The sequence below is a fragment of the Bombina bombina genome, chromosome 1 (genome assembly GCF_027579735.1).
Source record: "Bombina bombina isolate aBomBom1 chromosome 1, aBomBom1.pri, whole genome shotgun sequence".
In the NCBI taxonomy this organism is placed as follows: Eukaryota; Metazoa; Chordata; class Amphibia; order Anura; family Bombinatoridae; genus Bombina; species Bombina bombina.
Window position 1 is genome coordinate 561,720,939 of NC_069499.1, and position 17,135 is coordinate 561,738,073.

Below are 17,135 nucleotides of genomic sequence, written 5' to 3' on the forward strand. Positions count from 1 at the left end.
AAAATAAACCCTAAGATAGCTACAATATAACTAATAATCTTAGGGTTATTATTTTATTTTACAGGCAACTTTGTATTTATTTTAACTAGGTACAATAGTTATTAATTATTTAATAGCTACCTAGTTAAAATAAATTCAAATTTACCTGTAAAATAAATCCTAACCTAAGTTACAATTACACCTAGCACTACACTATAATTAAATTAATTACCTAAACTAACTACAATTAAATACAATTGAAAAAAATTATCTAAAGTACGAACCCCCCCCACTAAATTACAGAAAATAATTAAATAATTAGTTTTTTTAAACTAATTACACCTAATCTAACCCTACCCTATACTAAATTACAAATAGCCCTTAAAAAAGCTTTTTGTGGGGCATTGCCCCAAAGTAATCAGCTCTATTACCTGTAAAAAAAATACAAAACCCCCCCAACATGAAAACCCACCACCCACACACCCAACCCTACTCTTAAACCCACCCAATACCCCCTTAATAAAACCTAACACTAAACCCTTGAAGATCACCCTACCCTGAGAAGTCTTCACCCAGCCAGGCCAAAGTCCTCAACAAAGCCGGGCAAAGTGGTCCTCCAGACGGGCAGAAGTCTTTATCGAAGCCGGCCAGAAGAGGTCCTCCAGACGGGCAGAAGTCTTCATCCAGGCGGCATCTTCTATCTTCATCCATCCGGCGCGGAGCGGGTCAATCTTCAAGACATCCGACGCGGAGCATCCTCTTCCAACGAAGTCCAACTGAAGAATGAAGGTTCCTTTAAATGACGTCATCCAAGATGGCGTCCCTTGAATTCCGATTGGCTGATAGAATTCTATCAGCCAATCGGAATTAAGGTAGAAAAAGTGTTAGGTTTTATTAAGGGGGTATTGGGTGGATTTTAAAGTAGGGTTGGGTGTGTGGGTGGTGGGTTTTAATGTTGGGGGGGTATTGTATTTTTTTTTACAGGTAATAGAGCTGATTACTTTGGGGCAATGCCCCGCAAAAGGCCCTTTTAAGGGCTATTTTAATTTAGTATAGGGTAGGGATTTTTATTATTTTGGGGGGCTTTTTTATTTTATTAGGGGGGTTATATTAGGTGTAATTAGTTTAAATTTTTTTAAATTATTTTATTATATTCTGTAATTTAGTGTTTTTGTTTTTTTCATACTTTAGATAATTTGTTTCAATTGTATTTAATTGTAGTTAGTTTAGGTAATTAATTTAATTATAGTGTAGTGTTAGGTGTAATTGTAACTTAGGGTAGGATTTATTTTACAGGTAAATTTGAATTTATTTTAACTAGGTAGCTATTAAATAGTTAATAACTATTTAATAACTATTGTACCTAGTTAAAATAAATACAAAGTTGCCTGTAAAATAAAAAAATCCCTAAGCTAACTACAATGTAACTATTAGTTATATTGTAGCTATCTTAGGGTTAATTTTATAGGTAAGTATTTAGTTTTAAATAGAAATAATTTAGAGGATGATAGTAATTTTATTTAGATTTATTTAAATTATATTTAAGTTAGGGGGGTGTTAGGGTTAGACTTAGATTTAGGGCTTAATACATTTAATATAGTTGCGGCGACGTTGGGGGCGGCAGATTAGGGGTTAATAAATGTAGGTAGGTGTCAGCGATGTTAGGGACGGCAGATTAGGGGTTAATAAAATTAAACTAGTGTTTGCGATGCGGGGGGGCGGCGGTTTAGGGGTTAATAAATATTTTATAGTGGCGGCGATGTCCGGTTTGGCAGATTAGGGGTTAATTTTTTTTAGTGTTTGCAATGTGGGGGGGGGGGGGGCTTGGTTTAGGGGTTAATAGGTAGTTTATGGGTGTTAGTGTACTTTTTAGCACTTTAGTTAAGAGATTTATGTTACGGCGTTAGCCCATAAAACTCTTAACTACTGACTTTTAAATGCTGTACCAGTCGACAGGAGAGGCTGTACCGCTCACTTTTTTGCAGACTCGTAATACCGGCGTTATGCAAGTCCCATTGAAAATGTAGGATACGCAATTTACGTAAGTGGATTTGCGGTAATAACGAGTCTGCCCAAAAAAGTGAGCGGTGAGCCTGTCATTTCAAGACTCGTAATACCAGCGTTAGGAAAAAAGCAGCGTTAGGACCTCTTAACGCTGCTTTTTAACCCTAACGCAAGACTCGTAATCTAGGTGTAAGCTTACAAAAAATAATAAACAAAATTATCAAAAATAAAAATGAAATGTATGCTTACCTGATAAATTTCTTTCTTTCTTGACACGGTGAGTCCACGGATCATCATCAATTACTGTTGGGAATATCAATCCTGGCCAGCAGGAAGAGGCAAAGAGCACCACAGCAAAGCTGTTAAATATCACTCCCCTACCCACAATCCCCCAGTCATTCGACCAAAGGGAAAGGAGAGCAAGGAAGTAACACAAGGTGCAGAGGTGCCTGAGGTTTATATAAAAAGAAACTGTCTGAATACAGGGCAGGCCGTGGACTCAAGAAAAAAAGAAATTTATCAGGTAAGCATGAATTTAGTTTTCTTTCTAATGACACGGTGAGTCCACGGATCATCATCAATTACTGTTGGGAACCAATACCCAAGCCAGAGGACACAGATGATAAGGGAGGGACAAGACAGGAACCTAAACAGAAGGCACCACTGCTTGAAGAACCTTTCTCCCAAATGAGGCCTCAGCCGAGGCAAAAGTATTGAATTCATAGAATTTGGAAAAGGTGTGCAAAGATGACCAAGTTGTAGCCTTGCAAATCTGTTCCACAGAAGCTTCATTTTTGAAGGCCCAGGAAGAAGAAACAGCCCTTGTGGAATGAGCTGTAATTTTCTCAGGAGGTTGCTGTCCAGCAGTCTCATATGCCAAGTGAATAACGCTCTTCAGCCAAAGGGAAAGTGAAGTAGCCGTAGCTTTCTGACCCTTGCGTTTCCCAGAAAAGCAAACAAACAATGCAGAAGACTGACAAAAGTCCTTAGTTGCCTGCAAATAAAATTTTAGCGCTCGCACAACAACCAGATTATGTAACAAGCGTTCTTTGTGAGAAGGATTAGGACACAAAGAAGGTACAACGATTTCCTGATTAATATTCTTGTCTGAAACAATCTTGGGCAAGAAACCAAACATAGTACGCAGAACCACCTTATCAGAGTGAAATATAAGATAAGGGGAATCACACTGTAAAGCAGATAGTTCAGAAACTCTCTACAAGCAGAGGAAATAGCAACAAGAAACAAAACTTTCCAAGATAACATCTTAATATCTAAAGAATGCATAGGCGCCCATTTAACAAGCTCCGTAGTGAGCTTCTGGGCACGTGTTTCTGGTGAGCCTTCAGACTCGCCAGAAACAGCAGTTATGAAGCAGCGGTCACAAAGACCGCTGTTCCAAAACCTGTCCGCCTGCTCTGAGCAGGCGGACAGACATCGCCGGAAATCAACCCGATCGAGTATGATCGGGTTGATTGACGCCTCCCTGCTGGGGCCCATTGGCCGAGAGTCTGCAGGGGGGCAGTGTTGCACCAGCAGCTCTTGTGAGCTGCTGGTGCAATGCTGAATACGGAGAGCATATTTCTCTCCGCATTCAGCGAGGTATGGTGGACCTGATCTGCACTGTCGGATCAGGTCCGGCAGACATTGTTAAATAGAGGCCATAGGCTCAAACGGAGCCTGTTGTAAAACTTTAAGAAAAAGGTTAAGACTCCATGGAGGAGTAACAGGTTTAAACACAGGACCAATTCTGACCAAGGCCTGACAAAATGATTGCACATCTGGCACATCCGCTGAAATCTGACCCTTTAGATTACTTGTCGACAAACCCTTCTCCAGACCATCCTAGAGAAAGGACAAAATCCTAGGAATCCTTACTCTACTCCAAGAGTATCCTTTGGATCCTTTGAATCCTTTGGATTCACACCAATACAAGCCTGAATCAAGGTCTCAATGACCAACTCTGAAAATCCACGCTTAGATAAAACTAAGCATTCAATCTCCAAGCAGTCAGCTTCAGAGAAACAAGATTTGGATGAAGGAAGGGACCCTGAAGTAGAAGGTCCTTCCTCAGAGGCAGTCTCCAAGGTGGAAAGGATGACATACCGAATCCTGCGAGGCCACGCCGGGGCTATGAAAATTACAGATGCCCTCTCCTGCTTGATTCGAGCAATGACTCTTGGAAGGAGAGCAAACGGAGAAAACAGGTATGCTAGACTGAAGTTCCAAGGAACTGCCAGAGCAACGATCAGAAATGCCTGCGGATCTCTTGACCTCGAGTAGTATCTTGGAAGTTTGGCATTCTGAAGACAAACCATGAGATCCAACTACGGCTGCCCCCACTTGAGGGTCAAGCTGGAAAACATCCGAATGAAGTTCCCACTCCCCGGGATTAAAAGTCTGTCTGTTTAGAAAAGCCACTTCCCAATTGTCCACTCCTGGGATGTATATCGCAGAAAGACAGCAGTTGTGGGTCTCCGCCCACTGAATAATTTGGGCCACCTCTGTCATGGCCAAGGAACTACGAGTTCCCCCCTGGTGGTGGATGTAGGCCACCGAGGTTATGTTGTCCGACTAGAATCTGATAAACCGGGCTAAGGCTAACTGAGGCCAGGCCAGAAGAGCACTGAAGATTGCTCTCAGCTCCAAGATGTTTATGGGCAGGACTGACTCCTCCTGGGTCCATAAGCCCTGAGCCTTCAACAAGCCCCATACTACTCCCCAACCTAGAAGGCTGGCATCCGTGATCACAATCACCCAGGAGGGTCTGCAGAAGCAAGTATCCTCGGAGAGATGATCCTGAGAAAGCCACAATGGAAGAGAGTCTATTGAGGCCTGATCTAGATCTACACACGGAGACAAGTCCATATAGTCCCTGTTCCATTGTCTGAGCATGCATAACTGCAGAGGTCTGAGATGGAACCGAACACATGTAATGATGTCCATGGAAGCCACAATCAGACCGATTACGTCCATACATTAAGCCACTGATGGCCGTGGAGAGGACTGAAGGACAAAACAAGAGTAGAAAATCTTTCATTTTCTGGCCTCCATCAGAAAAATCTTCATTAACAGGGAGTCTATTATGGTCCCCAAAAATACGACCCTTGTAGATGGAACCAGAGAACTTTTTTCCCGATTTACCTTCTATCCGTGGGATTGAAGAAAAGACAACAAGATCTCCGTATAAGATTCTGCTTGTTGAAAAGATGGCGCCTGAACCAGAATGTCGTCCAGATAAGGTGCCACTGCAATGCCCCGAGATTGAAGCACAGCTAAAAGAGCCCCCAGAAACTTTGAAAAAATGCATGAGGAACAAAAAGGAACTGGGGGTTCCACCTGAGCATCAAAACATAACTGACAAGCAGCAACTTCGCCTGGGATAATGGTTTGAAAACCCATCTTATGTAATAAATAAGGATAAAGTGTAAAAATTCTTTATTTGAAAAAAATAAATAAATGGGTACTGTGTCTTTAAATAGAAATGTGTGTTAGCGCAACAAACCAAATAGAGCTCAGGCTACCTATACACCTCAGTAGCTTTACTGAGGTGCCTACCTGCCCTGCAGCTCACAGAGTGACTTCCCTCACAGAAGAAACAATCCCCTTTTCAAATACAGAGCGGTTACAGAGCCCTAACTGCTGGAAAAATGGCTTTCAACAGTAATCTTCATGACCAAAAGTATAAAAACTACTATAACACACTGAGCCACCATAAATCACCTCACAGTCTTAATGCCCAAACTGCCTAAAAGAAACCACAAACATGAAGGTTTAATAAAGTCCCATATTAAATAAGCAGCTTTTAGCTGTAACAAGTGCCAGCAATCTCCTTGCAAAAGAAAATTAAAATGGCACTTACCTGAAAGTGCTGTTTGGCAGTAGGACAGCTCACCTGGTTTCAGAGGGTGCAGCACCTCACATGGACCTGTGAAGAGAGAAAAACTGAGTAAACCTACTCAGGTTTTCTAGTTAGGGCAGCAGATTCTTGAGAAAATGCAGTGAGGATTGTACCTCACAATTTCTCAAGTGCTCAAAAGCCACCACTGACCCACTGAAGAGACTGATGTGGACTAGGCTAGACCCCAGAAAATAGCAAAGCTTACTCTGCTAAAAAAATTGATTGATTGATTGATTGATTAAAGAAAACTTCTCATCAGACACCTAGACTTCACCTCCTCCTTGCACTACAAGCAAAGAGAATGACTGGGTGATTGTGGGTAGGGGAGTGATATTTAACAGCTTTGCAGTGGTGCTCTTTGCCTACTCCTGCTGGCCAGGAGTGATATTCCCAACAGTAATTGATGATGATCCGTGGACTCACCGTGTCATTAGAAAGAAAACAATTACACCTAATCTAATAGCCCTATAAAAAATAAAAACACCCCCCAAAATAAAAACACCCCCTAGCCTACAATAAACTAACAATAGCCCTTAAAATGGCCTTTTGTAGGGCATTGTCCTAAGTTAAACAGCTCTTTTACCTATAAAAAAATACAAAGTCCCCCCAACAGTAAAACCCACCACCCAACCAACCCCCCAAAATAAAAAAACCTAACTCTAAAAAAAAACTAAGCTACCCATTGCCTCTAAAGGGGCATTTGTATGGGCATTGCCCTTAAAAGGGCATTCAGCTCTTTTTCATTGCCCTTAAAAGAGCATTCAGCTCTTTTAAAAATAGCCCAAAGCCCTAATCTAAAAATAAAACACCCCAAAAATGAAAATAAAACCTAACACTAACCCCAGAATATCTACTCACCATTCCTGAAGTCCAGACTTCCATCTCCATCCAGGTGGCGAGAAGTCTTTCTCCAGGCGGCAATATCTTCATCCATCCCAGGGGTGTCTTGTATCTTCATGCCAGCGGCACAGAACGGAGCTATACTGGAAGCCGAAGACAATCTGCGCAAAGCGTCCTCTTCATACGGTCACCACTGTACACTGAAGTTGAATGCAAGGTAGCCATTTCAAAATGGCGTACCTAGCATTCCTATTAGCTGATTTGATTCTTCAAATTCAAATCAGCCAATAGGATGTGAGCTTCTGAAATCCTATTGGCCGTTCAAAACAGCCAATAGGATGAGAGCTACTGAAATCCTAATGGCTGATTTTGAAATTAGCTACCTTGCATTCAACTTCAGTGTACGGTAGTGACTGTATGAGGATGCTCCGCGCAGGATTTCTTCGGCTTCCAGGATGGCTCCGCTCTGCGCCGCCAGGATGAAGATAGAAGATGCCCCTGGGATGGAGGAAGATATCGCCGCCTGGATGAAGACTTCTCGCCGCCTGGATGACTTCAGGAGCCGTGAGTATATATTCTGGGGTTAGTGTTAGGTTTTTTTTTTCAGTTTTTTGGGGTGTTTTTTTTTAGATTAAGGCTTTAGGCTTTTTTAAAAGAGCTGAATGCCCTTTTAAGGGCAATGAAAAAGAGCTGAATGCCCCTTTTAAGGGCAATGCCCATACAAATGGTTAGCTTAGGTTTTTTTAGAATTAGTTTTTTTATTTTGGGGGGTTGGTTGGGAGGTGGGTTTTACTGTTGGGGGGGCTTTGCATTTTTTTACAGGTAAAAGAGCTGTTTAACTTAGAGCAATGCCCTACAAAAGGCCCTTTTAAGGGCTAATGGTAGTTTATTGTAGGCTAGGGGGTGTTTTTAATTTGGGGGGGCTTTTTATTTTTATAGGGCTATTAGATTAAATGTAATTGTTATTATTTTTGATAATTTCGTTTATTATTTTTTGTAAGCTTAGTGTTTTTATTTTTCGTAATTTAGTGTTTATTATTTTTTGTAATTTTAGATTTTTAATTATTTTTAGTAGTGATAGGTTTTTTAAATTTGTAATTTAGATTTTTTAATTGGTAGTTTTTTTTAATTTTATTAGAATAGTTATGTTTGGTTAATTTATAGTTTATACTTATTTTTTTATTTCACAGGTAACTTTTTATTTATTTTAAGATAGTTATATCGTAATTTTAATTTAAAGTTAGGGGGTGTTAGGTTTAGGGGTTAATAGTTTAATTAAGTGTTTTGCTATGTGGGGGGGGCTAGCCGTTTAGGGGTTAATAGGTTTATTTAGTAGCGGTGATGTGGGGGCCGGAGGTTTAGGGGTTAATAACTTTATTATAGTGGGGGCAATGTCGGGGAGCAGCGGATTAGGGGTTAATAGCTTTATTATAGTGTCAGCGATGTCGGGGAGCGGCAGAATAGGGGTTAATAACTTTATTATAGTGGCAGCGATGTCGGTGAGCGGCGGAATAGGGAGTTTATAACTTTTATTGGTGTCTGCGATGTCGGGGCGGCAGATTAGGGGTTAATAACTTTATTTAGGTGCTGGCAATGTTGGGGCGGCGGATTAGGGGTGTTAAGACTTGGGGTTTATGTTAGGGTGATAATTTTTTCCCCATAGACATCAATGGGGCTGCATAAAAGAGATGTTTCATTCTGCACTTCAGGTGTTAGTTTCTTTTCTAACACTCTCTCCCCATTGATGTCTATGGGGGAAAGCGTGCATGAGCACGTCAAAGCAGCCCTTGGATTTTGTGTGGTATGGAGCTTAATGCCACCATATCGCACGCACAAGGAAGCTTTTCAGTAACTCGTAATAGCAGCGATTTGGAGAGTAAAATAACGCAACTTTTTTTGGCGTTAGTTTTGCACCCTGTTTAGCGCAAAACTTGTAATCTACCCGTAAGTTACAAAGGCATTGCTTAGTTGCATTTGATTATACGTAGCTAATACATTTACATTTCTGTGAAGCCAGATATGTTTAAAATTGCCACATATACAGATACTCATGGGCATCTGCAGGAATGTTTCCAGAGGGAAGGCCAAAAAGAATACTCAAATGCTCTGAACATAATAATGTAAGTGGCAACATGCACATCATTAGAGAATGCTGTATGCTGTACACATGCGCTGGTCATCACTTTAAAAATGGTGTTTCATTGGCCTCAGAGGAGTCAGTGGCTGCTTATGCTTAGCTATAAGGAGCAAAATTCCAGGACTGCATTTGCCCACTTCCCCCCCTTGTAGACCCATCGTTATCATTAATATGATCCACTCCACATCCATATGTTTCATTAAAGAGGAGGCTATGGGGTAGATTTATCATAGTGCGAGCGGACATGATAAGATGTAGCGTATCATGTCCACTGCACATCGATAAATGCCAACAGCGCATTTATCATTGCCTCAGCAGTTCTTGTGAAATGCTGGTGCAATGCTACCCCCTGCAGATTCGTGGCCAATAGCAGGGGGTGTCAATCAACTTGATTCATATAGGATCGGGTTGAATTCTGTCCGCGGCCTCAGAGCAGACGGACAAGTTATGGAGCAGCGGTCTTTAGACCGCTGCTTCATAACTTCTGTTTCCAGCGAGCCTAAAGGCACACGCGGAAACAGTGACATCAAGCTCCAATCGGAGCATGATAATTCAGCTCCTATGTATTCTCCAGAACAGTTTGGCCTTGGTGGGAATCAACTGTCAAAACTCAGAAGGTAGAATGATACATGCATAGCAAACATGTATAACTTTACCTGCTAAGAGACACCTTTCTGACTGATGGAGTCCATAGGCAATAAACGTAGTCTAACAACAAATCTGGCACTGTATAGAGTAAATTTGGCTTGTAATTAAAAAAAATCCCATGTTAACTGAATTGGAGATTTCAGCAGAGTAATTGAAACAGAGGATTTGAAAAGCAGGCAAGAAATCTCTGCACCATAAAAAAATTATTTCAAAGAAACTGTAACTAATTCAAATATTAAACATAATTAAATTCTAAAAAATATAAGAATCTGAAATAAGTTATAACACAAATATAATTGGTATTTTATAATATATATAGTTCTGGAGCAGAACCTAAATTACTCTTTTGTTTTTGGTATAACCAATAGAAGATTCCTGACAGATTTTAAATTCTAAAGTTTATATAATGGAAACATAAGGTTTAGCCAATGGATTGGCAAATGCAAATGACCCTTTTAAACCTCTAATTACAAAGCTCACTGTAGTACATCTTCACCTATTCATCTCTATTCCCTGTGAGATGCACTTGGCCTTACGAATGATCACATGCTCAGTTAATCTCAGTCTATTCATAATATTTAATGGATATTACACATTACATAGTAGTAACAGTTTAAAACACTATAAAAAAGATCTGTGTATATATAATTTCTTGTAAGTAACAAACTATATTTTCCCACCAGAAGCAGTAATGAGAGCACCTTGGTTCTATAAAGCACTGAACACGATCAGCATCATACAATCATTATGTCTGCTATATTAACCCAGTCTCCCCCAAGAATATACATCTCCCCATTTCCCAGAATATCATACCAAGCATGAATAAGATCTCAACAAATATGTCGCTAACACTGGGTGGGCTGCGGGTAGTGGAATTGACATCACGTGGGATGGTGAAGCACACGTTGTATGGAACAGTCACCGCAACATAGAAGGTAGCCAAAAGAATGAGCCAGTCCCATCCAGCCTTGAAAGTGCCATAATGCAGAAGAATAAATCGTGATTTCTGAATTGCGGCCACCTTGTACTCTGGGATAGTTGGTTTCTCTCCAAACACACTCTGTGGGAGACAAAGGAAAGGAAATCACTCAGCAGATAATGACATCATTTTTACTCTAAAAAAGGGTGCAATACACAATACACCTTAATACTCAGGCAAGTGAAACAGATTTGCTCACTGGTTATATTTTCCTAAGATCTCTTCTGGCAGGGTGTCCAGTAATTCTGTAACTGAGTTTTTAAGCTTCTAGTCTAAGAAAAAATATATATTTTATTCTATGCTGAATAAACGACATATAAAATGATGATATATATACAAAACAAGGGGTATTGGTGCACATCCATTTGCAAATAAACAACACAAATTGCCTGCAACATCTATTCTTTTAAATAAAATTGGGATCTTAGTCACACAATATGGCCATATTCTGCTTAGCCAGTCACCAACTTACAAGGTGTCCCAATATTGACCGGTCCTAACACTACAGTCCTTTGCCTTAATGGGCTGAATCATTCTGTAGCCAGACTGTTAGCCGACAGAAATTTGGCCGACAGACATTTGGCAGACGGACATTTGGCTGTCAGATAACAGTCCGGCCATGAGATAGGTAGATTGATAGATAGATTTGATAGATAGATAGATTAGATAGATAAATAGATGCAATAAATAGATAGATAAATTTGATAGATAGATTCCATAGATAGATATATAAATAGATAGATTCAATAGATTGATAGATAATTGCACAGACAGAGAATTACAAGACGTGCGGACTGGGACCCGGAGCGTATCTGCCCTCGGCCTAACTCGGAACATGCTTCGGCATTCTGTCCATCGGCCAAATGTCCGTCGGACAGAATGCTGTTGACCAAATACGATCGGGTTGATTGACACCCCCTGCTAGCAGACGATTGGCCGCAAATCTGCAGGGATGGCGGCATTGCACAAGCAGTTCACTAGAACTGCTTGTGCAATATGCAGACAGCATTCAGCGATGTCTGGTGGTCATTAAACGCTACAGCGTATCATGTCCGCCAGACTTTGGTAATTCGGCCACCCTGGTTTTAAATTTAAAGCCAGTGAGTCTCATTCTATTATGAAGAGAAAAAGCAGGAATTCAAGTCTGTCAAAAGACCTGAGATAAGGAGGCAGTCTTCAGAAGCTTAGATACAAGTTAATCACAGAGGTAAAAAGTATATTAATATAACTGTGTTGGTTATGCAAATCTGAGGAATGGATCATAAAGGAATTATCTACCTTTTTAAACAATAAGAATTCTGGAGTAGACTGTCCCTTTAATGCTGACTTGAACTTCCCAGGTTTAAGTCCCTGTTAATGAAGTTAGTATATTTTGTTGTATTATTATTATTATTATTATTAGAGCACATGTTTTGTACAAACAACTGTGCTACTAGGATCATTTGATAAGATAGTTGACCACAGCACTATACATGGGTACATTACTTACTTGAGATGGACAATATTTACATTCACAAAAATAAACAAAACAAGAGAATTTCTTGAACGTGGATGCAAACAGTTGTAGATACACTTTTTTACAAATGTTGCATAATATGGAGGCTCAGAATACAAAGGTAGTATTTTCGTAGAAATTAGGACTGTATTTGTAATTTAAGCAGGTGGTTATATAATAGAGTAAACATGGGTTTGGGGTGCTTGCAGGATATGAAAAGCAGAGTGAACTATAAACATATTAAATTCTACTTTACAATGTTTTCCCAGTCTGTTTGTGACACCATTATAATGAAAAACTACTAAAGAGGTAAAGTATCCAGATAGCTCAGTACTGAGCTGAAATTCATAGGTTCAAAACACACTCCAGACAATAAAGTTATTTATTAGAGTTTATACATAAGTTGCCAAAACTTGCAAAGAGATTTGTAGCATATATAGATGTTTGTGTGTGAAGCATATATATTAAGTTCAGGACAGTTTTGTGTGCATATAGTGTATCTGTCTTACCTTAAAAACTTCCAATAAACTCCAAAGGGGGACTTTACCAACTATAACAGTCATCTACTTACCTTAAACATTTAAGCCTCACCGTTTCATTGTATTGCACCTTCCAAATTACACTTCTTTGTTCTTTAAATTCTCAGTTATACTCACATCAAATAATAACAGTTCTAGCTTGCCAGTATGATAAATAGATGCATTATAAAGCTCTCTCCTTATATATCAGTATATATTTGATATTTCTCCAGTAGCAAAACATTAACACAGACACAGACTGTTAACGCTAATAATTATTGCTGCTCCCGTTTTCATTCAACCCGCTGGGCCCATAATCTGCAAGCAGATTTAACCCTTTCATGTCCGCATTGTCCTGCAGTTCACATTCAGCAGTAACGTGGCTGGGTGCTAGATTAAACAAAGCACTGTACAGGCTGGGTTAATTTGATGTACATCACCTCATAATTAAGCCCAGCGTGTTGTATGCTTTGTGTCAGCGTGGGATGGTTTTACTTGGAAGTGTAATTTACACAGTCTGATAGCTGTTCCTGTCTATCTCCTTATGTCACCATGTGACACTCATGCACTTTCCTTTGTATTGTGTCCTTTCACCACCATTATCCTGTAATTTCCATCATGCCGCAACAAAACATGCAGCGGGGACCTTCATTTGCCCTCTGTGTTAATGCCTAGCTGTTGTATCAAAGTGCCCATCATGGCTACAAGTTGAATGAAAAGATCAAAAAAGTCACAAATTCTTCATAATATATATAAAAAGCATGATTCAAATATCTTATGTGAGTTTACTTTATGAGAACTAAATAAAGTCTGAAAAACTTACATTTTATTCCTGAGTAAACCCAATGAATATTTAAACAAGGTATTGGCAGATCAAGTTGAAGTGTGTAAGGACTACATGTACTCCCCATACACAATGAGTGGGAATAATTTAACATATCTATGAAGCCAGTAATTAGCTACTACTATCTGAAATCCCTTGTGCAAACATAATGCCAGAGGCAGCAAATAATTCTACATAGTCTTTGCGCAGAAAATGAATGTATATGTTGGTTCTCTAGACTACTGAGTACTGGTTTATTTATACATGAGAGTCTGGCGGAGGGAGGGACAGGACAAATGCTTTCTTCATTTAAATTTGCTCTTTATATCTAGACATAAGCACCCACTTGGGTCACTTATTTAAAGGGACATAAACTGCTGGGTACAACTACTGTAGCAGGTTACTACTCACCAAGCTATTGTTTTTCCTTCTGTACCTATATCCCTCCTCAAGGCCAATCTTTTAATTTTAACTAATTACAGGTGCCAGTGGGTAAAGTTCTGTGTCATGAGATGCAGGACACAGCATAAAAGGTACAACACTATTTTATTGCAGAGCATAGAAGTATACTGCTTGTACAACACATCTAACTAAGTAACTGCGACATAGACTATAACGGCTATAAGCCAAAGCATACTGTTTTTTTTTGAGTATGACAAATAACAAGGTATACAAGAAGCATACAAAAATAGTTTTGTTTAGTGTACAACAAGTAACAAGTTATAGAGAATATTTATGAACAACAAGAAATAAAATCCTGACTTGAACATCAGGTAGACTACCCTAGTCCACAGTGACCATGGGATTATTCTGTCCATTCTTCTGGCCACTGCTCTAACTACAGTGCTAGGTAGCGGGCTGGAAGTTTCACAACTGTCCTCTAATACAGAGAAAGGTGATTGAGAGTCTGCTGGAAGCAAAGAAGTATCCCTGCTGTGTTCTTGCTGAGGGGAAGGTACCCCTTTTAAAACAGGGGATCCCACCTGCTGTGGCTCTGAGGCATCCAGTCCCAAACTCTCAGGTACTGGCTGAAGATGTCTTCTATTTTGACTTGTGACTGTCCCTCCTTCAGTAAGGACTACATAATACCTTGGTTCTGGAGAGTGTCCTAATACTGTAGCAGGTGTCTTCCATTTCTTCTCATCATCCAGCTTAACTCTGACATTTTGGAACAGAGCTGGCTGGTTGGAAAACACCCACAGAGGGTAGTGCAGTGTGGATCTGACGTCCTAGTATCACCTGTGCCAGGCTAAAGCCTGTGGCTTGGATGAGAGTCGCCCTATAGGCCAAGAGAGCTAGGTACAGCTCAGATTGCTTCAAAATGAACTTTGTTGTTTGAACTGCCCTTTCAGCCATTCCATTGGCCTGTGGGTAATGTGGACTTGATGTAGAATGGACAAAATCATATTCACTGCTGAAGGAACTGAACTCCATGGAAGCAGACTGCATTCCGTTATTACTCACTAATTCCATTGGTATGCCCCACCAGGCAAACAAACTCTTGAGACGAGTGATAACGGCTTTACTGGTGATCTCATTTGAGGGTGCAATCTCCAAATACCTGGAATAGTAGTCATTCATGACTAAGTACTTTTTCCCATGCAGTTTGCACAAATCTGCAGCTATTTTCTGCCATGGGCCTGCAGGCAGCGGGGTAGAAATCAAGGGCTCCCTTCTCTGAGTCGGCTGGCATTTCCGGCAAAAGGCACATTTTGCGAGGCAGCCAGGCTTTCTCATATCACGGCATGGGCAGATAAGGGAGAACAGCAAGGCTGGAAAAACATAGAAACTTTGAACCTTCCCCTAGGCCTAAGATTGGCAGACTTACCCTGGATCCCTAAGCATTGTGTTGACAGCTTAGGAATACAAAATATCATTATCAGATACAATCTGAAAGTCTGGTATAGCCTCAGAAACCTCCGCGACATCGCCCCACACCCATCTCCCATTCATTCTATACCGGCCTTACTGGCGGCTCTTCCTGATACACACATACAGCAGTGGAGGGACTTAAACCTCAAAGTGGTCTCCTGTATGTACCCCTCGGACACCTTAATCTCACCTCATAATATCAATACCATAATCTCAGAGCCCCCCCCGTGGGCCTCCTTTGAATATTCGAGGCTCTACACCTTTATGACATCTTGGGGATTCCCCAAAACTCAAAACAGACCCCTGACTAATTGGGAAAAGCTATGGCAACTCCCTATTAAGACCCCTAGGCTCATATCGTTTCACTACGATCTTCTACAGTCGTCCACTAACAAAGACAGACCATGGCAGATAAGGGCTTGGGAAGGTGATTTATCCAGACCAGTTTCAGATAAAGATCTATCCATAGCCATGACGTTGACTAAAAAGACAGTACACTGTGCAAATACACTAGAGGCTTACATGAAATTATTCCTAAAATGGTACTATACTCCCACAAGGCTGTCACAGATGTTCCCCACAGCGCCTCCTCTATGTTGGAGGGAATGCATGCAAAGGGGCTCAGACATGCATACTTGGTGGGATTGCCCAAAGCTGGCACCTCTCTGGACTCAGGTAGAAACCCTCTGTGCTAACCTGGGGCTATCTGTCCCACTAACTCCTACAATCGCTCTTTTACACATTTTCCCGAGGAGCGTCCCAACCCACGTCTCTAAATTGGTCATCTTCGTCCTAGCGGCCACGAAACTGGCGATAGCAAGAGCCTGGAAACAAACCCAGCCCCCAGACATAACGGCTGTCACATCTGTAATGCAGGTGTACGCCACAATGGAACAAAGCTTCTATTCCCATATGGACAAGGAAGAGCTTTACTGGCAGATTTGGGAGCCCTTGTTTAACCACCAGGGAACTCAAAGATAAATGACTGTGTGGACCCAAGGTCCTAGTCACCCCCACCACCATACCCTTACCCCTCCCTCTCCCCCCCCCCTCCTTTTCCCTCCTCCCTCATGCTCCACCTGGACTTCCCCGCCTGGAAATGCGCACTATAATTCCATGTAGTACACGGAGAGGCACTTCTAAGCTGACTTCACGAAATTCCTAGAAATTTGAGTTACTGTGTAGGACTGAGGTACTACCCGGTCCTTATAACCTAAGTTTGTTCATTCTGTTTGTAAATGATGTTTTCATAATGGATTTATTTCTGAGTTCACACTAATCGAAAATGAGGTTTATATGACAGATATTCTATTTCATTCTAGACATACTTGACCTATATACGCAGTAATGTCATTAATTGCTACGATTGCTATGTCATACCAACGGCATAATGTTTATGTATATGTTCACCGATTGGTCACCTGCGTTGTGACATCTGCTGTAATGTTTAATCCTCAATAAAAAACTTTAGAAAAAAAAAAAAAAAAAAAAAAGGCACATTTTGACATGTGGCTTGCAATGTCAGAACTGATCCCAGGCCACCATACCGCCGTAGCTGCCCTTTCTCTGCGCTTTGTAATGCCTAAGTGGCCATCATGAATCCTGCTTAACATCTCCTGCTGCATACTAACAGGAATGACAATGCAGTCTTGGAACAGCACTAACCCATCCAGCTTTGTGAGCTGTGACCTCTCTGACTGGTAAGAACTTAAAGACATCCAGGCTGCCCAGCTTTTGGGCCAACCTTCTTTTATGTACTTAATAACTTCTCGAAGGTCTGTATCTAAACGTGTCTCCTTTCTTATTTGCTCTAGCTTTCCTGGCGAAATGGATTTGGATGCCAGAACTGAATCCACATACACTTTGCCATCTGATTCCGTTGAAGATTCTTCAGCAGCAGCCAGCGGGAGCCTGGAAAGTGTATCTACCACTATTAGTT

General features: G+C 40.8%; 1 protein-coding gene across 1 annotated transcript in view; it reads right to left on the reverse strand.

The window, feature by feature from the left end:
• The window catches only part of LOC128645634 (potassium voltage-gated channel subfamily H member 8-like), a 1,117,245-nt gene that overhangs the window by 329,674 nt on the left and 770,436 nt on the right, over positions 1-17,135 (reverse strand). The window contains exon 5 of the mRNA XM_053698756.1: positions 10,323-10,569. Coding sequence (XP_053554731.1) covers positions 10,323-10,569 — 247 coding nt within the window. The remainder of the gene's footprint in view (positions 1-10,322; positions 10,570-17,135) is intronic.